Source organism: Eucyclogobius newberryi, unplaced genomic scaffold (genome assembly GCF_026437365.1).
Source record: "Eucyclogobius newberryi isolate DKJ021-1_F unplaced genomic scaffold, fEucNew1.0.hap1 SCAF_2, whole genome shotgun sequence".
NCBI classification, from domain to species: domain Eukaryota; kingdom Metazoa; phylum Chordata; class Actinopteri; order Gobiiformes; family Gobiidae; genus Eucyclogobius; species Eucyclogobius newberryi.
The window spans coordinates 42,822,371-42,848,296 of NW_027315834.1; the positions used below are offsets into that span (position 1 = coordinate 42,822,371).

Below are 25,926 nucleotides of genomic sequence, written 5' to 3' on the forward strand. Positions count from 1 at the left end.
AGTGCATTTCTGACATGTGACAATGCCAATTCAACTAAAGGATTGTATTTTATTCATACATATATCAAAAGATATGTATATATATTACATACATATCTTCTGATGACTGAAAAGATTTATGACTCGTAAATCAACTCCGCTTATAGAGAGATGAAACCTTCATGAGTACTGCAATATTTTCTCAGTAAATTGTAAAGCAATTAAAAAAAATGCAATTGTCCAAAAAAAACTTACAATATCTTGACAAGTCTAGACTTCATGGATCAGCTATCGGCCTTTTCAAATCGCAGCAAACCACGCTCAATTTTGTGAATGATAGAGCAGTCACTAAAGTAATATCCGGAGAAAAGAGGGGCGGGTGGACAAAAGCCGCAATAAAAAGTGGAAATATGTGCAATAAGGAACGTCAGTCAGGCTCCTGGCGTGCTTGTCCTGTTAATGTTAGAGACTTGTGTTCCAACAGTACTTACATGCCGGCGAGGAGCTTTGGGTCCGGCTTTGGAGACTGCAGAAGGTGACTGAGCGCGCGTGTAGTCTTAGGCTGTAGGAGTCTGCAGCGAAGCGAGGTAGGCAGCTGGCACACACACAGCCTTAAACAGAAACAGTGAGTGCAGTAGCATTCGGCATATTTCAGGCATGATTTGTGATTTTAGAGCAACAATCTGAATGGCGCAGGAAAAGGTAAGTGGTTTGCCTATGACACGCTTAACTAACTCATGCATGAACCTTATAGATTAAGATTTAATTGTCATAGGTGTAGGCGATGATGACAACAATTTGTATCTTTATGTTTTGGGGGTTATCTCGATGACGATATTCAGGCGATGTTATTGCAATCCATCTCAGAAATGTTACCTGAAGATTGAAGATGTCGTTCTTAGGGTAGAAGTTTGAAACACAAGTTGAACATACAAAGTACAAAAATATAACATTCGTCTCTTTATTTCAAAAGATAACAAGGCAAGTTTGTAAAAGAAAAACATTTTGCATACCTTCAAAACAACAATTGCAATATTAGCCATTTTTTGACAATTGTCCCACTTTGCAAAGAAATGTGTTTAAATGAGAACAACTATAGTCAACTCACTTAAAAACAACACCACGTATTACAATGGAATTTTGTGTTTTACATTTAATACTCTATTATTATTATTATTATTATTATTATTATTATTATTATTATTATTATTATTATTATTATTATTAAAACATGTTTTGTGTGGCAGTTCTACAGCGCCATTCAGCGGCAGAGACGCAGCAGAGACGCGGCACAGACGCGGCAGAGACGCGCTGACCGCTTCACCTTTAGCGTCGCTGCTCCGTGAGATTCCGTGTTTTTTTCTTTCCTTTTTCATTTTTTTTTTCTTCTTCTTCTTTTACTCACTTTTTCCACTTAAGAACGAAGCACCATTAAAATTCTATAATGCAGGCTACTAAGATTACTTACTGAGACATACGTGTTTCTTATTCTTGTTTTACGTGGCTCTTACTTGAAATAAGAATTTTATGCAGGCGAAAAGAAGCTATTATTCCGAGCCTTTAAAAGGCTCTGTAAATCATGTCAAAGAGGAAGTAATGTCAACTTTGAGTCAACTTTGATGTCGAGACTGAAAAGCGTTTTGGTCCAAATCCGTAAGAGGGGCGCAGCATAATAACCTAATTGGGTATATCACGTAAAATTGATACAATAACATCCCCTTGCTCTTTTCAAAGAATGCCCAAAGAAAACTGACACGTTTTTCTTCACCATAATGACCCCAGCAATTTTCCTCCGGCCCAAGCCGTGTGCCTGCGCGGGAGGAAATATGACATGGGACCATTTGAGGGGAGCTTTTCTTTGAAATGGGCCGGTTTGTGCAGGTCGCTCCAGAGGCCAGTTTGAAAACATGTCTCCCTTGATTAGCGGTGAAAACATCATGTCAGAGAGACTAGAACCAGCTCGAAATGTTGGAGCTTATTTTAAAATGTCGCCGTTAAAATGCCACAAAGCAAAATATTAAGGACTTAATTACCTTTAATATGCCAACTTGTGTCCGATTTCACCGTGGGTTTGTGTCTCTTCTAAATGTGTGAGCTAATTAATTAACACACAATATGGCGCCCCTTTTACAGAAGTGCTGTCTTCTCGGCCTATGGCGAGACATTTCTGCACCCAACTTTCCAACTGTCCAACTGTCCAACAGTCTAGTGTTTTAGGCATAAAAGTAAAACGAGGTAATTTAAGTGTAATCTTTATGTATTGACTGAGGCGTTTATACACTTAGCTTAAATTAACTTAATGATTAAATTGCTCATAGTTTTAATGGCCTACTATTGTGGGCCCATGGGCCTTTTTGAAATAGGTTATTAACATAGATTTAGATATTGAGTGTTATGAGTGTGTTTGAACGTCACTGTTGCCTAATTATTTATTTTTTGAAATATGTATTTGTGTTTGTGTGTGTGTGTGTGTGTGTGTGTGTGTGTGTGTGTGTGTGTGCGTGCGTGCGTGCGTGTGTGTGTGTATTTATTTTTTGGGGGGGGGCAATGCATCTTTTGCAGAAAGACTATGTCTTGCTAAATGCAAAGATGTTTGCACCTGAGTGTCGGCTGTATGTCTCTTATTGTGTTGTCCGGACGGTGACAGGGCATCCAGTGTTCTCCCACCAATGAACTGTCCCATGATGCCAGGGGGGTAAAAGGAGACTCATGTGCTACATTCAAAGGAAGGGGTTCTCCATCTTGTTTTGTTGGGGGTCTTGATGACATAGGGAAACATCTGCTGCAAAGAAATAGAGACTGATGACTCAAATTATGTGCAGTCAGAGGACCTGCCAGTTTAGATGGAAAATGTAATAGCAGGGAATATGGGTAGACATATCCATTTGACCCCATGACCCAAAAATGTATGGACTTGAATGCATCAAAGAGAAGGTTCTTCATTATTCACACTCTGATGAAAGACAACTGACATATGTAGGCTACTTTTAAATCAAAAAGATAAAATGCAACTGCATCCTGGTGTGTCCATACCTCATGGATGACCACAAGAAAATGTAATGTTTGTAGTTTGTTTCTAATGGTTGGTGTTTTGTTGGTCCAATTGAGGGGAAATGGATTTTTGAGGGGAACATTTCACCTCAGATCAACTAAATTAGAAACAGAGAAATAAGGCAACAAGTGGCACTTTACTTTTGAAGCAAGCCAAGCAAAAACACCTCCTACCTGCAGTGGTTTATTTTGTTCTTTCATATATGTCATCCCGTGTTCTTCATACCATGTCAGTTGTGATTGTTTATAACAACAGTTTCTGATCTAAAAATTGCTCTAATTTACTTGCAATATTAGCAATTTTTTTGTGTGTTTGAAGCAAGTTTACACACAACATAATATATTCAAATGAAAGTGAAAGTTTGCCTGCAGTCTCAATTTCAATAAAAGCAAAAAGCACCAATCTTACACTTAAGATGTGAATATGCAAAGCAAAGACAGCAAATGGATCATTATTCTGTGTTGCTCCTCCACTATCCAACCTTAATGACCACAGGCTTTGCCATTTTGACTTTGATTTGGAACTCATTCTGCATGTGACTCGAGAGGACTCGCCGAGCTACGAAGACACAATTTGCAGGAGATTGTAGAATAAGTGCTTCTGGCAAGACCTTTTTATTTATGTGGTTACTCACTCGTCTTCTAGAGAACACAAGAAAAGGCAGCAATTTTGTGAACTTCTCTTAATTGAATGAATATCATATATGACCTAGAAAAAATATTTAGATTAAAGCATGTTTGAGGCTCAATTGGAACATCAAAACCCTCTTATTTGGGAGTTATTTTAATCCACAGTAAAACCAAATACATCTGAAACGAGAAAATGAACTAAAGATTTGAACTTTTTTAGCCAGGCAAATTTATACAAAATTAATACATTAATCTTAGAGGTCTTATAATTGTGAATATATTTGCAAATCCCATGTTTGTTTATATTTGACATTTTACTGCTCGTCGAGATCCTTTTATTCCCGTGGTAAAAACTACAATAAAACCATGTGTATCCCATATATACATACATGCATATAGATAAGCTCTGAAATAAAACATATTCATGGATTATCTGTTTATGAGGTGCACCATCCGTGGCCAGACGTCTCTCTCTTGTGGCTGTGGATGTCATTGCACGGTAAAAAGCGCGACCCAAACCCTTCTCACGATCCTCAGATGCGTGGCACGCTCTTCTCCACCGTCCTGTTCTCTGCAACGTCACAGAATTATAAACCAGCTTCATTTTCATGTTTGCATACCTGTGTTATTACACCTAACATCCGAACAACTGTGAACATGAGCTCACACGTTATAATAGTCTTAAGGTTAAAGTTAATAAGGGTTTTTAAGTAAGTGTAATTGAACAAAAGGCTGTGGCTAAACAAACACAGCAGTTGCTTGGTGACGCAAACACAGAGGGATTATAATTACTAGTGTGAGTGGCGGTTCCTATTGGCGTGAGTAAAACCTGAAGCTCTTTGTCTTTCGTTCGTTCACAGGTGTGCCGTTGTTGAATGTTTTTTTATTCCCTTCAAATATGTCTTATCTGTGTCACAGCTGCAAACTGCATCCTCCTGTGGGTAATTAGGCCAAATCATTAATGAACTAATTAGATGGTAAGGCTGGAGTGTTCGTGGTTTACATGTCAGCGGCGCGGATAAACCTCATCAGGATGCCAAGTGTGAGCTGGAGTGGCCACTGGCCCTCTGCCCTTAATATTAGAAACACTTGGCACTAAAACATGTGTGCGCGGTTACTGACCCACACAGGCTGGGGTTTGCAACAGATGCCCTTCCTAACACTCTCATTTGGCCTTGTGACATTTTCTGAAAGAATATAACCCTGTATTACTCTGAATAACTTAAACAGAGAACATTGCAACATATTTGAGTTGTTGAAATCCCTTGTTGGTCCAGGGGTTGTTGAGTAGAAAAGATCTGGTTGAAAAACACTTTTAGGTGCTGCTTGGTGGTTGAGTGGATTGCACATGTGCGCACCATCTAAGCAACCAGCAGTGGCGTGAGTTTGAATCCAGACAATTTCGCGCAATGTCCTTCCCCTGTCTTTTCCTCAATTTATGCTGTACTGTCCTGTCTAATGGAGCCTACGGGCCAAAAAATCCTTCCATCAAACCCGGACCTGCAACGTGCACTGGGACGGTTTGCAGCCGAGTGTGAAGCAGCTGGGATGAGAATCAGCACCTCCAAATCCGAGGCCATGGTTCTCAACCAGTAAAGGTGGCTTGCCCTCTCCGGGTGGGGAGTCCTTGTATCTTGTGGTCTTATTCACGAGTGAGGGAAGGATGGAGCGTGAGATCGACAGGCGGATCGGTGCAGCGGCTGCAGTAATGCAGACGCTGCATCGGACCGTTGTGGTGAAGAAGGAGCTGAGTCGAAAGACAAAGCTCTCTATTTACCGGTCAATCGTTCCTGCCCTCACCTATGGTCATGAGCTTTGGGTAATAACCGAAAGGACAAGATGGCGGATACAAGCAGTCAAAATGAGTTTCCTCCGCCGGGTGGCTGGGCGCTCCCTTAGAGGTAGAGTGAGGAGCTCAGTCACACAGGAGGAGCTCGGAGTAGAGCTGCTGCTCCTCCACGTCGAGAGGAGCCAGCTGAGGTGGCTCGGGCATCTGTTCCGGAGCATCCTGGGCTCCTCCCTGGGGAGGTATTTTGGGCATGTTCCACCGGGAAGAGGCCCCGAGGAAGACCCAGGACACGCTGGAGGGACTATGTCTCTCGGCTGGTCTGAGAAGGCCTCGGGATCCCCCCGGAGGAGTTGGAGGAAGTGTCTGGGAGTCCCTGCTTAGACCCGGCCCTGGATAAGTGGAAGAGTTACGGATGTGTACAAACGGTTGTTGTGTCGTTGGGCCAGACACACAACTTTGAGGGGCAGAATGAGAGCTTCACTTCCCTCACTTTACCCCAGAGCACCTAAACAGGAACTTATGACCAGTGGAGTTATGAATAATGGTTGGTCTGGATGAATAATGCAATATAAATGTTTTTTGATCGCCCCAAAAAGCCCTACATTTTTACAAGCACAAATGTTATCATGACTTCTGCCTTTCAACTCATCCTATAGTGGTTTGGACGTAGTCGGATTTATTACCATTACTTTATTCAAATATAAATCCCATATCATTCTATTCATCCATTGGGAAACTTGCTGACAAAGCGTCTTTTTCTTACCACAAAAAGTAGAGTAAATGTATATAAAATACTTGAGATTAGGCTTCTTTCGTGCCTGTGATGTAATGACCAATGACAAACAGCTGCTATACGTTTCTATTAAACGCTAATATCCTTCGAACAGACCAAAACTTCTCCATTTGCTCAACATCTGTCCGACAGCTCATCTCTTCAGCGACAGAAGGCGCTGGTCGCCCTGAGGAGCCTCAACAACGCCTCACATATAGACAGCCCTGGATCTAATATAGTCCTGGGTTTTGATGTGTACGTGTGAGTGTGAACACATCCTCATGCTTCGGTTGTGATCGAGTGCAAACAACAGTAAAAAGAAAATATGATTGAACATTGAATATAATGAGCGTATAAACAATGGAAAATCGTATTTAATGAGCATTATGAAACAAATTACAAGCTTGTTCACGTCTTTTTGTCTGCGGATTTTGTTTCATTTTGTCATCTATTCATGCCTCTTGCCAGTAGTATTTACAAATAACAGTCCAGTGATTATTTTTAGACCGTTTCTGATTTGCCCAGTTGTGTTTGCGAGACAGCTCTTGTCTACTTATCCCATCACCGAGGGGATTTATGTCCTTCAGACGTTTATATCCAGCGTAAGTGACACATTGCGTTTTGATGTGCTCAGAAGAGGCGCTGCTTTGAAGTGCGGCCAGCTTTTATCCCGCTCTGTTTACATTCACCGCTGTGTTAAGAGAAGTTGGGCCGAAGTTGAAGGATGTAATGCCCAGCAACAAGAGCCTCACAATCACAGGGTTCTTTTTCCAACTGAAGAACTCCATGCAAATACGTAACCTCTCCACGGCAGATGTTAGCAGATGTTTGGTCCCAATCTTTACACAATAGCAGTGGGTGGCGTGTGAGTGCAACTTGTACACTTTTGAGCTTCAGGAAAAGGGATTTGCATAGAATATTTAGAGCGAGGCCTGGACTGACGCACAAAAGAGTCTGCGTGACACAACAGGGGTTAATGTGTCAGTTTTGAGCCAGCACCCAAACAGGTTCTTAGTGAAATTACAATCAACGTGTTTGATTTATTATTCCTCAAGAACACATTAACTTTAATTAATCATTAATCATTATGAAATTGCATTGTAATGTCAAAATTAATAGTCCACGTTTACAACTTATCACGCTCAAAACAATTGGTGTATGACAAGTCCTCATATTTAGTAATTTCTTAGTAGATTTCTGATGTTGCATTCATAAATAGGATTTTCAGTGGTGCAAGAAGTGCTCAGTTGTGTTACTCTCGGTACAAATACAGCAGCACCAAAATTACTCAAATAAAAGTTTTGAATTACCTGTTTAAAAATGTACTTTAAACTGATTTTTTAATTGTGTTGATTTTTGTTCAACTGTAGCAACTTATTTTTTTCGAGTAAATTTGATGTGTATATTTTCGTTTGCTCAAAGTAAGCACTACTTTCTACTTTTTAGTCCAGTTCAAAAATGTACAGTGGCGTAGACAGTACAAATACTGCACTCTCAAATGTAAAAATGACTCAAATAAAGTTCAGATGCCTAAATATCTGTGCAGTACTTTTACTCGTGTACTTCGTTACTTCCCGCCACTGTTGACGTCTGCCCCGGAAATTGCCACAGATAATGAATGCGTTGTGTTTGCACTAAAGCTACAATGGAACTTGCCTTTGTCCAGTGTTTAGGTCCATTTGGTTGGAGCGGAGCACTTGGGATGATGGCAGGTGTATGAGAGTGCTCTAATAGGCCATCTGTGGAGACCGTGCGGGGCTGAATTAAGAGTCCACTCCGCTGTTGTCGCATCCATTAGACAACCTCAGTAGTGCCACAAGTGACCCTCCGCTCTTCACTGGAAACGTCCCCCAGGCTGCCCGCTGCCTCGCGTGTGCTGACTTTGTGCTCGTGTTTGTTGTCCCCTGGGCTTTTTAGGTTCTATTGAAATGCAGCACTCTCCTCAAGGATTTTAATGTGACCCTGACGGCCAAATAAAAGCTCCTTCACCGCCTCCTCGTCTCTCTTTTTGTCATGTACTATCACTCAAAAAGGCATGCTGAGCTTTTATCCGACCCTCTCAAGACTGACTTCATAAGACTTCAAGTTTGAACGTCTCCTGGGAAAAGCATGTTTACCATTTTCGGTTTATATTTGGTCTTTGCTAAGTCAACAAAGAAAAAGGAACGGAAATAAAGTGATTCACGTCTAGACTGTCTCAAATAACATGACTTGTTGCGAGAATATTAACAACACTTCTGCACTGTTATAATTGTGGAGAATTAATTATGACAATTGCACACTAATAGTGAGAATAATGTACTATAAAATACATCATTTATTTGTGAGGGTGAATTTTGCAAGGGTGTGTTCCAGGGGCATGTAACCTAAAGTAAAAAGTATCAGATAAAAAATTACCGGTACAAGAATATTATAGTGTTCTAATTTAATTTTTAGATAATTTTTATTTATGTATGTTTGTTGCTCAAACCGACAACTTTTAGGCAAGATGCAGCAGATGTCAAAACATTGTTGAGAAATGTACCATACTCTAAAGTAAAAATACTTACTGAAGTGGGTGTAGTAACCCGGGTTCAGTGTGATATAGTGTTTGTGCATGCACATGCAAGTATGAACACACCCTACATTTAACATCACAATCTTCATATTCCAGCACATAACTGAAAATGCTGTATGGTAATAACAGACTCACATACGCACACTATTATTTATTCTAATTTGTCTTTCTCATCACCAATTGCTTGGCGTAGGGTGAATCACACTATTAAGCTGAACAATCTGGAAGATCAGGAACAGCTACACCTCAAGCTATTCATTTATATATAATTCATTATTTTCTTTTGAATGAATGAAGCTATAGCATTGCACACCTACAATGTAACCGATAATTAAGTCGGCTCGACAGTGTAGTCACGAGAAGAAGAATCATGACAAGTATCATTTCTGTGTGACGTGGGAGGCAACACTCATTTACACCTTCTGCCTTCAACAGACTGTTTTATCACCTATGGCACATTAAAAAAATGCATGTCGGGGGTTCAGTGTAAAAAGTATCTCTGCTTTTAAGTACGTTTTTGAATAACAGACACAAAGACCAGGTCTTGTCCACTTGTTTAAATAATTTACTAAAAAGAGTGTAAAAGTCATAAGCCTCTCCAACTGGAGGACTCTGCATAATATTCAAAGTAATGACAAATGTAACAAATATTTTTTGCAATTCTGCCATAATCTGTACATTGGGTGAACACTGCACATGGCATTTTACCACATGGTTGTATTAAAATAAAACAGCTTGATGTATAAAAATACAGCAAAAATAATTTCAAACGTATAACATAGGTAAAGCAGCATGAAATGTACAGCCTGGAGGAGTGCCATGACCTCAGCGATGGTGTGTATCTACAAACATGCAGGAGTCGGCCTATCAGGAGATTTGACATCAGCCAATGAAATAAAGCCATTTTAATATGCACAAAGGTGAAATACCATTGTTGTGTATTGCTACTTCAACAGAGAATAACGTAGAGTAACACACAATAAATATACTTTTTAATGTATTCTTCTGATTGTGTCCATTTAATTTAAAGTTGTTGTTGTTTGTTTTTTACTTTCAAGTGAAATGTTGACTTTCAGTATAAAAAATACAACTATAATCAATTTCCACTGGCATTTGTTCTAACTGCGACATGTGTAAAAGATGGCAATGCCCAACACTCATATCAGTGCCAGCATGGAAGAGGTAATAAACCTATAGTTAAGTCTATATACAGATATAAATCAAATTCTTTAACATCATACATATTGTAAAAATATGGCATTTTTGCAATTTCATCAAAAGTGGCAAATTTTATCTCAGGTATTTTTTTTCATTCATTGAGAAGGCCTTAATTAGCTGTATTTAAATATTAAAAATAAGTTTCAGCTGCAAATATATGTTTGTAAATATATTTTGTACAGTATAGACATACCTGACACTGGTCAGATATTCCCATTGTGTTTTCTTTACACTTTGGGGGCAAAATAAAAAGTGCCATTATCAAACACTCCTTTTTGGAGTTAATATGAATAAGTTAAAGTCCCTTTCAAAGTAAAGGTAGGGTTTCTTTTATACCATTTGCCATGTCCAAGAGGATTAACAGTGCATTTATGTACAAAACGTAAAAAGATCTTGTTACAAAGCTGTGTTTTGATATTCTTTGCTGGTTGTACAAAAAGGAGCGTAAACATGTCCAGCGTTTGGAGAACTCCTTGATGAACATCTACAGTTTACTGGAACAAAATATCTTACAGAGTACTGTTGTTCAGCATCAAATGGACATAGTTGGTAAACTTCAGTTTTGATGAACTGATTGATGAAGATACTCCATTTTCATGCCACGGATAACAGTTTAGATCACTTCATTTTTCTCCTTAATTACATTCCAAGGCAGGGTGAGTTCATCTTTCCTCATCTTCTCATGATGTAAAGATCAACAAAAGTGCTCTGGTGCCCTCTGGTGCCTAATAAGAGGAGGACAGGCACAGGCTAGACCACAGTTTCCAGCAGTTCACTGATCCTGTCCTCTGTCTCTCACTGCTATAGCATGTTTAGAATGGCATTGTACATTTGGATAAGTACTGCCAAATGGACTGGAAAGCAGGACTGCCGATCTTGAGTAGATGGAGTACACGTGAGCCACGAGAGAGCATTGTACTGTTCCAAAACAAACCTAGGTTCAGAAAAGAAACATGTTACTTAAATCTACAGTTTTACCTAATTTTGTACAGTTGCAATTCAAGAATGTATCTTTTTACTTCAGGGCAAGTACATGTGATAAAAGACAATTAGCAGGTTTAACGCGAGCGTCAGCAAGCTGTGCAACATGATGCGTACCTGAGCACATCAGAGGTGGTCTTTGAGTCGAGGGGATGAGGGCTCCTCTTGGTCTTGTCTGACATCAGCTCATCAGTCTGAGCTATGGAGATGTGGTGATGAAGGGAGGCCTGGAGGTCACACACTTTGGTCATCATCACAGTTTACCAAGTGGTCAAAAAATACTTTCACAAAGGTTTTTTGGACAAGGACATAATATTGTCCTTGTCCAAAAAGCATTTATAACAATATTGTTATTTTACTGGCTCCTTTGTTCCAATATTGTCACACATGGCTCCATAATAATACCATTAATGAGCTTGTTTCATGTACCTTGAGGAAGAGAGGGCACTGGTTCTCCGCCTGTGGACAGGATGCCCAGAACCAGTGTGGCAGTCCATTTGCTCGTGCTGTGGACACATAATAGCCCAGAGCCAGGGGCTGCTGCTTCAACTCCTCTGGAGGACTGTCCCGGGACATTAACCGCTCACTCTGGGTCTAATTAAAGACACAACATTTGATGAAATGTACAGATTGATATGTTCTTCTAGTTGCAATGCTTGCAAGGCAAGACCTCTGCATATTTTATGTATGGTACAAAAACGTATTGACCATTAGCGTGCAGTGATTTTTATGGATGTGCAAAGCAGACTTGGGGTGTTCATCAATATTTAGTGGATAACATTTGTACGCAAAAGTGAAAAACAAACATTCAAGGATGAGTTGCAAACTCCAGTTTCCAACGTGAAGGGCGAACACTTATCATACTGAGCTAAATTTCTCTCCCTGTAAAAACTGTTGAATGGAGTAAATAGGCTCATTTCACTGATCAATTCATTCCAAACGTAGTGCTCTATGTTGAATGTTAAAGGAGAAGAAGCAAGCTTCCACAGTATTGCTCTGCGGCCCGTAGAGGCCACAAAAAGACACCGTGACTACCAGCCAAGCTTCAGCAGCAGAAGTGAGGGGAAAACAGGCTTATTTGGACATATTTTAAAACAATTTAAATATAGTTGTGACACGGCATTATTTGAGGTTATGATGGTAAATCACTGCTTGCCTTGATTGCCCGGACCGCATGCCACTGATTTGACAACCATAAATGTCTATCAGACTGTGAACGACATTTAATAATAATAATATTGTTGCCATGAATTGTTAATGTGCCTTCCAAGACACTAAAATGGTGGTAAACTACTTCTGTAGTTGCCCTATATTGACATCTGTTAAAAGAGTCTTTCGGCTGCTCTTTTTTCCTCACTATATTCTACATAATCTTGGCTCACCCTGTTGTGCTGGAAATGTGATCCCATTCCCATCCCTGACGGAGAGCCCGGCGAGGGCACTGGAGAGGTGTTGGGGGAAGGGTGCAGGTTTCCTGTGATCAGCATCATGTCATGGCCAATGTCATTCTCCAGTTCATCAGGGAAAGGAAGATCAAACATGTCATCTGAGGAGTAGAGAAGACAACATGAAAGGCTTGGGTTTGTACACGTTTGAGGCAGAGGCTCTTAGTCTTTAAGCAGTAAGTCTTTGTAAATGTTTATACAGTTTGTGTTCAGATGCACACTGTAACATAATGATTTATAAAAAGTTAAACATAATACAAGTAATCCAGAGAATTATAGTATTTTAAATCAGTATAATTGTAATTTAATAAAAACACATTTTTTAAATGTGACAATTGTAAGAAAAATATACTTGGACTTGGTTTAATAAATACATTTCCTATTGCTATGACAATGATCATGTGTTTACCATTGTTGTCCTCAGTGGGATAGGAGCTGGGAGCCAGCTGAGTGGTGGCAGATGTTGGGAAGACTAAGATGTGTGTGCAAGAAGCATCCTGAGGAGTGTTGAGCTGAGAGGTTTGCAGGTTCAGGGCAGTGCTGCGACCAAATACTGACCCCATAGTCACTGCATCTAAACAAACACATGATGTGTGTTATTTTCATAGATAGCACTAATGTATAGATGTATTGACAAACAGCTACTGACCAGGCATGATGACAAAGGATCCCTGAGGCTCCATGGCCACGAGGCAGGCGCTGAGGATAGAAGGTGAGTCAGCTGCAGAGATACCACACATTCGACAAGACTCTCTCAGCTTTCTGCTTATTGACAGGAGGGAATGCTCCCCAAGTAGAGAGCTCCAGTCTGTTCAGAACAGAAAGGAAATAAGCACTAATATTACAATAATTATAAAATGAAATAGTGTCAACATCAGGTTAATCTGTGAACATGCACTAGCACTGTTTTTACGATAACTTGAAAAATATATACCTTTTAGTTCTCCATGTCCAAGACGGCCAAGTCGACCAATGACAATTCTCCATGGCAACGATGTCATCTGAATAATACCAATACACCACTCCCAGAGCTTTTGTAGTCCCATTTTTCTAGCTGAGACTTTCGGTCGTCGTGCTCTGAAACATCATTCACATAGTTGATTCATAAACTGTGCCTCATTGCATAAGCAGTGAGATCAGTGTTACTAGTACCTGTTTGGTACGTCAATGTTGATGTTACACGTCTCCAATAGCTCCCCCTGCTGGTCAGTACAAGACACGAGGATCCACCGCTGGTCATGTGACAGGCAGTACCCAACAAAGAGCACATTTAATTTGGGTGGAAGTTCTGCCCAAACCTCTCCAGGTTCTGCTTGCTTAGGCCGGGTTGGACCAAGAATGAACGGAGGAGAGTACAGCTCCAAAGGGCTCGGATGCTACAAGGTACATTTGTTATTAGTTGATAAAGTATCGATAAAATAAGAAAACATTTATCCTTAAACTGTGTTACCTACCTCTGGACTCTTAAGCACTGAATTGGCAGAGGATGCTGGTCCAAAGCCAGTGAGTGACTTGATGAGTGTTTGATGGGGAAACATACGTTTACACTGAGAGTAACAGGAAAAGGCCAAAGATCTGAGCTGCTGCAGGTATAAGTGACTCTCGCCACTCGCTGGCTGCAGTAGATGCTGACATGGGACCACCTGGAGCAATAATGCTGGTCTTATTGTGTCTGATAAGGTCTGAAGCATCTCTGTGTAGCAGCGCAAAAGCCCCAGTAGCCAGATGCTTCCTGTCTCAACCTCTTCACCCACATCCTCCTCTCCTCCATCACACTTGGCTCCATTTGAACTCAAAAATGGATTTACTATATAAACTGCAATAGCTGGTGGGTTTACGTGGCTGTCAGCTGACTCTGACACGGTGGGGATCCCAATTCTGGACTGCTCAGATGTTCTGCAAAGGTGGATAAGACAGACAGTTTTGAATACAAACCATGGAACACTATTAGTCTTGATTAGAACTCATCATAAACTTACAGTTCTGGGGTTTCTGTTGATGAGTTGGGTGGTGTCATCACATTTGAAGCCCCTTTCAAATCGTTTGACGCTCCTTGACTTGTTTCCGTAGATTGACCTGAGGTGGACCCAATTGGTGTAGGAGCGTTGCCAGAGCCACTAGTCCCAGAACACTGCTCAATATCGGCAGACCAGTTTTTGGTCTCTCCAGAAGAGGAAAGCTGACTTGAGGATGTGTGGTGTGTTGGTGGCTGGGTTTTAGGCGGAAGAAGGAGATTTCCATCCAGAGTAAGGGCTGACAGCTGTGGACCTGAAAACCCAAAAGATTCTGTAAGTTAGTATAGACACCCTCGTCACATGTAAGATAAAAGGATTTATTCATACCTAATATTTTTTTGCATGTATAAGCATACAGTTTGAGTTTATTGATGTTGTTTGCATCTTGCTGTCCAGCCCATGGGCCTGTCAGCCACTGCCCCACCTCCAGGTCCTCCAGCTCCTCTGTTTTGATATCTTCACCCACTTGCACAATCCCATCTATGGAAACTTTAGCCAGTGGACGGTGCTTTCCAAGCCGACACGTCTATTAAACAGCAGAGATTATTTATAAAAATGGTGTGTGGGCACGCAAACTTCTACTATATCTAGAACTTTGAGGTTCTTCATATTGTACACATACAAACCTCATAGACAGTACTGAGTTCTTGGAAAAATGTGCGGGTAGCAGACAACAGAGGAGGGCTGTTGGGACACAGGACCACAAAAGCCACGTCTCTTTGTCCTCCGTATGGTTCCAGCAGTAACTTCTCCCAGAATGGTAAAGCTAAAGGTGACAGTGCTAAAAAGTCCCGCTCTCGATCATAGCCCAGTAGTATCGTTGGCATAGGTAGAGGCTCTGGCGACTCCTCAGAACCTTATGGATCAAAAAATATGTCACTGTTTACATTATAACGCTGGTATTTCACGTATTTAAACAGATGATTTCTGCAGATTTGGCAAATAAGTTATTGAGTAATGAATAAAACAGGTACAGCAAACAAAAATAGGTTTGCTAAAACATTGTCACGACTTACCATAGGAACCTCTGCCTGCCATTTTATGAAACTGTTGCCAGGTCAGAGGACCCTGAACGTGTTGAATGTTGTCCCAGGTTCGCCCTGTCCTCTTCTTCTGGATTGCATCTTGTAGAAAAGGCTGAAGGGAGAGGAGCATTCGTACCATGTCCTGGGACAACAGTAAGCTCATCTCCACAACTAGAAAGAAATCAAAACCGTTACCGTCTTGTTACCAACAAAAAACATTAATCACACGAAACGTTAATTTCAATTTCTCACCATTTGTGTGAGGCCAGGGATGCAGCGCTGTACTTCTAACCACAGCCTGGTCCAATTTACTTCCTGCTGGATTGTCGACATACTGGAGCCCCTGCTCTAAAGCACTGTTGCACTCTGCACATGCATCAGTCTCATCTGCCCACTGCTTCTCTGACATCCAACTTTGGAGCAGCGCACCTTTGCGGCCGTGGCATAAACAATTCAATGGCATTCGTAGAGAAGCGAGGGAGGAAATAGGCTGTGAACACTGCTCTTGGAGGAGCATCATGACGGCAGAAGAGGCAGGGGATGCATCATGCCCAAGTTTGGATCCCGGGTCACCCAATGATAGATCCCTTCGACACAGAGCTAGCCTCCTCTCAGCAGCTCGACCCACCTCTGATGTTCGGCCAAAGATATCCAGCTCATCCTCCAGAAAGAGCCCCGATCCTTGCGCCAGCCGCCTGTTCACAATGGCACTGAAGCCACACATGCAGCGATACTGGTCCTCACATGTGGAGTCAGGGATGTACACTCCAACATCTGCTCCTTTTACATTCAGGTTGCAGGCACATATGCAACAGCTGTCAAAGTTGCGATCCTTGAAGACATTGAGAACAGAATCAGAAAGCAGAAGGATGAAGTACAAGCTGTGGGCTTCAGGCAGGGCTGGTCCGATCCTCGTTAAGGGCTCCACAGAGCTCAGAGGAACGCTGGTGGATGGGGTGGATACAGGAGAACTCAACTCCGTGCCGTCCTGTTTCACAGAGCCCTGCCCTGAACCAGCAGTGGTGATGCCCCGGGGCGTACGAGGGGTGCGAGGAGTTGGAACAGAGAAGCGAGGAGTAGCAGGTGAGGGGAGGATGCCCACCGTGGTGCCCACAGAGGCAGTGGTGACGCTCGTCTGGTTGTAGTCCTGGTCTGGTGTGTTCACACTCGGAACATTACTAGAAAGCAGATAGAATTACACAACTGTTACTTTACTTTATGAATTCAAATATCAGTGCATATGCTTTGAACAAAGTACTTGCTTGTATCCATCTTTGAGGTATGTTGACATTGGAGTATGCATGACTGGGCTGTAATGCTCCATTTTGGGCATGAGCATCCAGGACGGCCTGTAGTAACACTGCTCTGGAAGTTTTAGAAGAGGAAGAGTCTGGCCCGGGAGACAAGACAGTGGTGCAAACATGGAGCAGCTAAAGATGGGCTGTGTGGACAAAACATAGAAGAGGAACAAGTCAGTGCTCTGAATATTTTCAATTCATATAATTTCTAGGAATTCAAGCTGAAACCAAGATATTTGTTAATATGTTAGTAGTACATCTTATACTTAGATGATATAGATTTTCTTTAACAAACATAATACGTGTGAACCTTAACATCCATCAATGTGCTTATAACCCTATTGCAGGCATGTCCAAACTAGGGCCCGGGGGCCAAATGCGGCCCTCAGACCAATTTTTGTTGGCCCTCCAGCTTCCTGCTATGTTGGCCCAAACAACAAAAAGTAGTACTTTTTACAGTGAAATTGGGAACATTCAGGCATATTGATGTTATACAAACCTAATATTAATGTTCTAGGTCTAAATAAAGGTGTGGAGGCTCATCGCAATTAGGTCAAATGCAAAATTTCGAATGATTCACTTTGTCATTCAACAAATTCGACATTGTCAAGTTGTTTGTGGCCCTCTGCCCCGTTTAAGTGTCAAAATGCGGCCCTTGGTGAAAAAAGTTTGGACACCCCTGCCCTATTGACTGAATTAAAATGGGTTGTTCTTTGAGGATATTGGAACATAATTAAAGTTAAATGTATTCATATGGTGAAGTGTAATTACTGATTTGACCTCACCTTGATGTCTTCGTGCCTGGGACTCATCATCCTCTCACTGATGTCCATCCGTTCAGAGATCTGAGTCGTCACTAGAGGGAGATGTTCACCATATCCACTCTGAATAGGGGCCTCCTGACTCGGAGTGTCACGGTACGTCATAATAGGTGAAAATGCTGGATGTTGCTCCAGCGACGGTGGAGTGGGGAACATCCGCTGGAGGTCTGCTACTGCTGAATGAACACAAACCATGCAAATAAATACATAAATGCACCAGTGCCTCTGCCATGTATGAAGAAGCACTAAACGTATTTATTGAGGTTTTTTTTATTGTAAAACAAAAGACAGCAACTGACTTGATGGATAGGGAACTGCAACTCTGCATTCTTTCGCTAGAGGGCGGTCTTCTGTTGAAACTATGAGTTTAGTGGAACGCTGGTTAGGGTAAGCAGCCTATTTTTGGGGAGGAAAAAAAATAAAAAATAATAATACATTACAACTCAATACATACATATATAAACACATTTCATTTTTTACAACTTGCCCCAAGTTCTTCATCATCCTCATCAAATATGTTGTCTAAATCAGATATGTTGACAGCCAGATCTTTTTCTCTGGTCAAGGAAGGATTGGATTTTGCTGCATCGTCCTGCCCTGATTCTTCTGCAACAAATGTATGAATAAAATGTAAGAAATAAAACAAATATCAGAATAAGAATAAGAAAGAAAACATGTATATTTTATTAGTTTTAGTCCTAGTGCATATTGCTCTGGATTGATCAACGGTCTTTGGGATACTGAACCTTTAAGACATATGCAGTGTTGAGAAGTAACCAAATACATGCACCTAAATAAGTATTCAGAATACTAAATGCGTTTCAGTACAGTCAATAAATACAATCATTTAAAGTGATAATTTATATCTGGACAGAATAGGTGCTTAGGGGCTCAGTGCTGCCCTCTAATGTCTTGGCAGAACTCTCATAGAAATCAACTGATATCCAGGCAACAACGCAACCACGTCAGAGTATTGCGATATTTAGGTGAATGCATTTCTTCCAACGCTTCAACTCAAGCGTAAGTGCACATGCGCACTCCCCCCGAGTGGAAGCAGAGAAAAGCCTAACGGTAAGACGTGCATTTGTTTATTAGTGCGACGGATCGCATCGCATCTCTCATCTCCGTAGATTTCCGTTTCTTCTGAGTCAGCTCGAACTGTCTTTCTCTGTCTTAATTTTGTCCCATACACTGAGGGAACTATATTATGATAGATCCATGCGCTTAGACACAGGGAAACATGCTGCTCTCCTGGGGACGAGCCGCACGAGGCTGCAGGTGAGCAGTAGGTGCATCCTATGATTGATACGTGGCAGGACTAATCGGTCGTCCACGCCACGAGGAAATGAGACTCAGATTTGGGCCAAAAAATCGTCCATTCCACCTTTTAATGATATCAGTAATAAAACAGATATTAGACTTCTGCCTTATTTATGATAACAGTTTTGCCTCACCTGTCTCAACCTGAGCTGAGCTGAAAATGGACATCGCATCTTTTCCTTCAGGTAGTGACTCACCATTGGTTAGTTCCTCCCCCTGTTGGGCATAAAAAACCTTAATGATGCCAGAATGTTCAACCAATAATCTCTGCTATTGTTGTTATGTTAAGTGAGTGACTTTCTACATTTTTAAACCAGACCGTGTCCTACCTTGGCCCTCTTGCTGGGCTCTCGACCTTGATCTTTTAGTCTTTTGGATGAGGAGAACGTGTACTCGATGTCGCCTTCTTTAAAGTCATAGGGATCGTCTCCGGGCTCCCGCAGCGCCTCCACACCTGTCACCTGGTAAAGGCCTAAAGACTGGACATGTTCTTTCACTCTCTCTTCAGAGATCTTAAAACTTCTCCGCGTCTGAGTATAAAGTCTGAAAGAATAAGAAAGAAAACATGTATATTTTATTAGTTTTAGTCCTAGTGCATATTGCTCTGGATTGATCAACGGTCTTTGGGATACTGAACCTTTAAGACATATGCAGTGTTGAGAAGTAACCAAATACATGCACCTAAATAAGTATTCAGAATACTAAATGCGTTTCAGTACAGTCAATAAATACAATCATTTAAAGTGATAATTTATATCTGGACAGAATAGGTGCTTAGGGGCTCAGTGCTGCCCTCTAATGTCTTGGCAGAACTCTCATAGAAATCAACTGATATCCAGGCAACAACGCAACCACGTCAGAGTATTGCGATATTTAGGTGAATGCATTTCTTCCAACGCTTCTAATCATATTTTCTTACCGTTTTAATGGCGTTGCCTCAGTCACCGTCTCTGTCTGCATATCCTCCAGGAGGTCAAGGGGAAGATCTGGAGGTTTGAAATCTGTCTTATCCGTCGTGGGTGTCTTGAATCCCCTCCACCAGCCGACCCCGCTCTCCCTCTGCCTCAATAATGTGTATGCAGCTGTCTCACTGGTGATCATACCCATAGCCCCGTCTGAACAAACAGTCATGTCCACCGGCCCATCCAGTAAGTCCGGGTCCAGCACTCTCGGGTGAGGGCTTAGTGTCGGTGGAAGAGGAGAGACAGGAGAGTGCAGGAGTGATTCAGGGACTTTCCTGTTGTTGGACTTGGAATACTTGCAGGATGAGAGGGGGGCTAAAGGCTCTAAAGGGGGCTCTAAAGGCACTAAAGGCCCTAGAGAGGGAGTTGTGTGTGAGTCCTGGTCCAAAGATCCTTCCTGTGCAGCTGACAAGCGCAGGTGAAAGGGGATCATGGCTGGCCTCTTAGACTGCTTATCAGCCTTCTCTGACTTGTCACCGGTCTTGTGTTTGGGAGTAGAGGGATTGTACAGGCCAGAGGACTGAGCAGAGTTGGTGCACATCTGGTTGTTGGCAGTGGATGTGTTGGTGGCATTGGACTTTAGAGGCTTTAACCTGTCGGATACAAACCAGGTGAAAAGCCTGAAACATGGGACAATAACAGATGTTTTTATCTTTTTACTTCTTCTTACTCTCTTTCGAGTGAGTAGTGTAATTTATTTGTGTTATGGCGTAACGGACGATTTTTCGCCAATTTGAGAACTCAAGCGTAAGTGCACATGCGCACTCCCCCCGAGTGGAAGCAGAGAAAAGCCTAACGGTAAGACGTGCATTTGTTTATTAGTGCGACGGATCGCATCGCATCTCTCATCTCCGTAGATTTCCGTTTCTTCTGAGTCAGCTCGAACTGTCTTTCTCTGTCTTAATTTTGTCCCATACACTGAGGGAACTATATTATGATAGATCCATGCGCTTAGACACAGGGAAACATGCTGCTCTCCTGGGGACGAGCCGCACGAGGCTGCAGGTGAGCAGTAGGTGCATCCTATGATTGATACATGGCAGGACTAATCGGTCGTCCACGCCACGAGGAAATGAGACTCAGATTTGGGCCAAAAAATCGTCCATTCCACCTTTTAATGTTAATCAATCATTCTTATAGTTTGTTATTTAATCATAAATAATAGTTTATTGATTAATGAAATAAACTTTGTATATGCAAGAACTGAAACATAATGAAAGTATGTTTGACTAAATTGGCTTTGTGTGATACCTGGAGCAGCGACAGGTGGTCCGTGTCCCCAGATCACTGAAGTCCCACGTGGTTGCACTGCTCGGCGTCTCTTTCTTGGGCATCACCTCAGTTGGTTGATTTTGTCTGCAGGGATCAAACGTCTCATTGAGAGCATGCTCATCTGCATCAGGGAGCTTCAACAGCCATTGTGCCAGACGGAAAAAAACACTTGGGGAATTACTTACTGGGGTTGATTAAGGTAACACTCCCTCCAGGCTTGATGGACCACCTGACAGGTTATCTTCTTCCCAGAATGCTTGGGGCTCATGTTTGTGACCCCCATGTTGAAGTCAGGAGTGGGGACACTAGAGACAGAAGTCACGAAGCCACTGTCCGCTAAGAAAAGATGAAACATGGCACTTGAAGCTGAACGGTCTTAGGTGTTTGTGTGTGTGTGGTGTGAGCGTTACCTGAACAGGGCTGCTCTGGGGATGTGGGGGGTGTGAGGGGGACGCTGCAGTGGATGGGCTCCCTGATCAGTCCTGGAGCTACGGTGACAGGTGGTGGTTGCTCCACTGGGATGTCCCCCTGGGCTATGAGCACAAAGGCTGCAGGGTAGGTCATCCTCACACCACCTTAGAACAACAAAAACAAGACTTTACTGTCAAATTAAACCTGAGATTGTAAGAAGAAGCATTTATACTTCCTCTAAAAATACAAACATCCAATTACCCAAAATAATGCATCATATTTATGGTTAAATAAAACAAGATTTTTCTTTACATTGTTTACTTTTTGGGTTGCAATAATAGTGTACAAAAGAAAATACCCTTGTGATTAGATCTCCTATCAAACAATTCAATATTACATACAAGTTGTACAAAACATTTTAGTTTAAATACTATATATATATTATATAAATTGCTGAATTATATATAAAAAAAATAAGTAGGGATAATATTTGACTTGAGCAGCAAGATTTGGTGCTAATCAGGTCAAAGTGACTCCACAGTGGAGTGTGGAACACAAGTGTCTCCCTGGTGCGTCACCTGTTTCCTCTCGACTATTTTACAGTTTATTTCCTGTTGGAAAAAACATCTTTCCTCATCATCGAAACCAGTACCTTACCTACAATGACCTCCACTGCCATGTTATCATTGCGAGCTTGATCTTTTTCCTTGTCACTTTCTTTCTTCTGGAGCACTGTGGGGTAGAAGTAACTCCACTCCTCCATCAGTTTGCGTGCTGCTGGGTCACTCATCTTGAAGCCCTGGCCTGTCAGAATCCCTCTCAGACCATATGGACTCAAGATCACTGCAAAGACAAAAGGCACACATTGAAATAATTAATTTACAATAATCTACATAATACAGTATATAATTCTTATATGACTGGTGACTTACACATATTGGTTTTTATCCACCTTTTAACTTATGGAGAATTGCATACATTTGCATATATGTTATCTCAATTGATCTTTCATGACATTTAGCTCTCTGTAGCTATGGGCTATAATTGGTTGAATTTATGTGTCATTTTCTATGCCATCCCACTGGCCTGGGGCATCAATTATAAAAGAGTGTGTCAAATTCTACGAGAGAATGTCTAGAATGTACGAACAAAACCCAAACATTCACACTTCTTCATGCACTTTCCTCATGAAAGTTACAGTCTGCAGCAGAAGTCTGCGCACAAGATTCCACCTCCCTTCACGCCTCCATTTCCATGAGATTTACCCAAACATGAGCCGATACTGAGTGTGTTTGATTGACACATGGAGGATCAGATTGAGGGGCTCAGGAGAGACGCTGCAGGAGAGACACAGGCACGAGTCAAAAATTAACTCTGCTTCTCTGACCCAAACTCTTGACACACTGGCTTGGTTCTATCAATTAAACGTTTAAAAATAAGTGCTTTGTTGATATGTTTTGGAGTGCATATAAAGAGCGTGACACACACGGCAGAGGGTTATAATTCTCCCATTCTTCCTCCGGTCCGTGGGTGTGTGGACGTCTGGCCAGGCTCTAGTAACACGCAGAGGTCCCAAAGCCGGGGTGAGGTGTGTGTGTGTGAGAGGAGAAGACACAGTGGAGCATCGGGCTCATGCACTTACTAGTGCACTTACACTTACTTACTACATTGTGACTTTGATTGTTTTTAGGAAGCATGCTTCCTCCATGGGTCAGCTGTAGTTGTGGGTCAGACGTGTGCCCAGCGATCACTTCACAAAGGGACACACTGTGAGATCATACAGCGTCAGTGCCGATGCACTCCGGTGCACGTGGATGAGCGTGCACAAGAGCACATGGCTCAGCACACTGCGCAGCAGTGATAAACGGATCATTGCTGTATTTTATACACACTTGTGACTAATTATGATTAAATGCTTATTAGCTTTTCTGAAGAAATAAAGTGAAATTGAGCAGTTTCAAAAGTTAACCAAGCATGACCTCAAAGTCCAAGCCGTGTCTCTGAAAAGTGTGCAACACCTACACATGGTCCAGAGTTTTCATGGAGGTGCCTAAGGTTTAATGTTCAGTTTGTGTTTTAAAAATACCAACTTTTACACAGAAAGCAACATATGCGTGCCGCCGGGTGGTGGAGTGGTTAAGGCGGCAGCACACGTGCCAAGCTTCAAATCCCAACTCTGACATTTTACTGCATGTCCTTCCTTCTCTCATCCCCATTTGACGCTCAGCTGTCCTTTATAATCAAGCCTATGAGCCAAAAAATCCTTTAAAACAGAAAAGGCAAAAGGACACTTGGTATGCACGTCTCAGGGCTCGTTTGGTGCATGCACGCTTTATAAATGAGCTGAGACTTGAGGTCAGAGATGTGTGTCCAAGCTGAAAGGTGAATACTGGGAACACCCTCTTGATTCCTGCCTGATGAACTGACATTTCCCACCTTCCATTAAAGCGACTCCACATCAGAAACAACATGACTGTGGTTTTACCTTGCACTGGCGAGCTACAGTTTTGAGCCAGTCGAATGTGGTGTTCGTCGATGTGGTAGGCAGGCTGATGCTGGGCGATCTCCACACTCGTGCACACGTTGCTCTCACCGTGGAGGAAGAAGGAAAAGGAGCAGGAGAGATGTTCACTGGGAAGACAACAAGACATTTATGAACATCAAATTACACCAAATATTTGAAAGAGATAATCATAGTCCCAATTAAACCACTGGATGCTTTTAAGAAGAAGTACATAAAACAATACAATTGTACTACACATAATTCCACAGTGTTAGAATTGCTGCATATTAAGATAAGATATTCCTTTATTGTCCACACATGGGAAAATTTCATACATTTATTTCATAAATTAAATTCATAATTACTCCAATAAAAAAGAAATCGTAGTAAATAAATCATAATAAATACTTATCATTCATGGAACTGTACGGACTCTAAAACATGTCAAGAGCTGACAGAAGGTGTGTTATCTAAAAAGATTAGTGGTTGATAAATCCAACAAAAACATATTAAATCAATGAATGAATAAGTGAAGATCTATTGATAAGACTGAACATTACTATGCAAACAGGAGAGCGACCCTCGTCTCAGGAAAGTGTGCTCAAAGCATGTTTTGGTAAAGCCCTTGCTAATCTCTGCCCACATTGATCGTCTTCATGTCCCACGCATGCTGCTTATTGCAGGTATAAATCCTCATTTGCTTGTGACTGATTGCAATGACTACATGTTTACATATGTGCCGTTCTCTTTATTACAAAGCTCCACGATAGTCCATCATGTTTGTTTTCTTTTTTTTAATCACCTTGGGGTAATTGTTGGCCCCTTTTGTGCAATCCACATAGCAGTGGGTGGGTTGGACATCATTAACCAGTAAGACAGCAACACAATGATGTATTTTTTAATCTATAAAGCTTTTAGTGCTTGGTTTAGATATATCAGTGACAATAAAGTCAGCAGGAACGCTGTAATCTCCTTGTGATTACCCTGCAACCTATGCAATATCTCCTTTGCCCTCAGGAAGCCGGACCTCAATTTAAAAAGTAAAGGGTCATCAGATTCAATAAACCCTCGTGTCCACGTCCTTAACAAGTACTGCAGTGTGCACAGTGGCCTCTAGATGGCGATAAGATCAACCATTCATATGCTTCACTAACATTCCTTGTGCTCCACAGAATAAATAGCCCCAGAACAGCAGGTGGTTTGAACACTGGTCTGCACAACGACGAGAGAGAGTCGTCACACTTCACTTCACTTACAACAACACACACAAGGCAGAGGCTAACAGCTCCAGCACATAAAACACGCACACTACAGGCTATACACTGCACAGCACAGGGTCCAAATGTATTCAATTAGAGATGTCACAATAGCACATTTTAGTGTCACGATGTTTGGAGAAGATGCACCATGATTGTACGATATTTCCCCATGATTAGGTCACAGTGACAGCCACATAACAAAGCATTTTACATTTAGGATTATTTTTTGGGAGTATAGGGGTGCGGCTAATGATTATTTTGAGAATGGATTAATCCAGCTGTTTGTATTGGAAAAGGCCTGAGAGTATAAATTTGACCAAGATGATGTCGCTTGAGATTATTTTACAGACAAAATATGTAATTCATCAAAACACAAATTTGCACACATTTCCTGTGTCATTTTTGATGCAATTACTGCTGTCTGAGTCTGCACATGGCATTGGAGTCTGTTTGTAGACCAGTAAACGATTATTCAATAACTAAATTACATGGCGATTATTTCAATGATCAATTAGTTGAAATGAGTTGATGTGTTGATTATTTTCAGCCCTAGTATAGATTGATTTGAAATGACTTCTACAATTGTTAACCAAACAATCTTGACATGCTTCAATGTCA

At 41.6% G+C, this 25,926-nt stretch overlaps 1 protein-coding gene across 2 annotated transcripts in view; it reads right to left on the bottom strand.

Annotated features, from left to right (window-relative positions):
- Positions 1–9,322: 9,322 nt before the first annotated feature.
- The window catches only part of LOC140366899 (mediator of RNA polymerase II transcription subunit 13-like), a 79,760-nt gene continuing 63,156 nt past the window's right edge, over positions 9,323–25,926 (bottom strand). The window contains exons 5-30 of one of the 2 annotated variants that reach the window (XM_072453103.1): positions 24,032–24,177; positions 22,204–22,389; positions 21,546–21,710; positions 21,321–21,471; positions 21,115–21,219; positions 19,821–20,456; positions 19,231–19,444; positions 19,036–19,117; positions 18,069–18,187; positions 17,881–17,977; positions 17,546–17,754; positions 16,725–16,903; positions 15,715–16,640; positions 15,454–15,633; positions 15,064–15,293; positions 14,765–14,963; positions 14,402–14,690; positions 13,877–14,318; positions 13,575–13,798; positions 13,357–13,499; positions 13,072–13,230; positions 12,832–12,996; positions 12,360–12,523; positions 11,407–11,571; positions 11,095–11,204; positions 9,323–10,930 (exon numbers count right to left, since the gene is read on the bottom strand). In XM_072453103.1, coding sequence (XP_072309204.1) covers positions 10,798–10,930; positions 11,095–11,204; positions 11,407–11,571; positions 12,360–12,523; positions 12,832–12,996; positions 13,072–13,230; positions 13,357–13,499; positions 13,575–13,798; positions 13,877–14,318; positions 14,402–14,690; positions 14,765–14,963; positions 15,064–15,293; positions 15,454–15,633; positions 15,715–16,640; positions 16,725–16,903; positions 17,546–17,754; positions 17,881–17,977; positions 18,069–18,187; positions 19,036–19,117; positions 19,231–19,444; positions 19,821–20,456; positions 21,115–21,219; positions 21,321–21,471; positions 21,546–21,710; positions 22,204–22,389; positions 24,032–24,177 — 5,818 coding nt within the window. In that variant the 3' untranslated portion in view covers positions 9,323–10,797. Of the gene's footprint in view, positions 10,931–11,094; positions 11,205–11,406; positions 11,572–12,359; positions 12,524–12,831; positions 12,997–13,071; positions 13,231–13,356; positions 13,500–13,574; positions 13,799–13,876; positions 14,319–14,401; positions 14,691–14,764; positions 14,964–15,063; positions 15,294–15,453; positions 15,634–15,714; positions 16,641–16,724; positions 16,904–17,545; positions 17,758–17,880; positions 17,978–18,068; positions 18,188–19,035; positions 19,118–19,230; positions 19,445–19,820; positions 20,457–21,114; positions 21,220–21,320; positions 21,472–21,545; positions 21,711–22,203; positions 22,390–24,031; positions 24,178–25,926 lie in introns of both variants that reach the window. The other variant, XM_072453102.1, reaches the window with a different exon arrangement.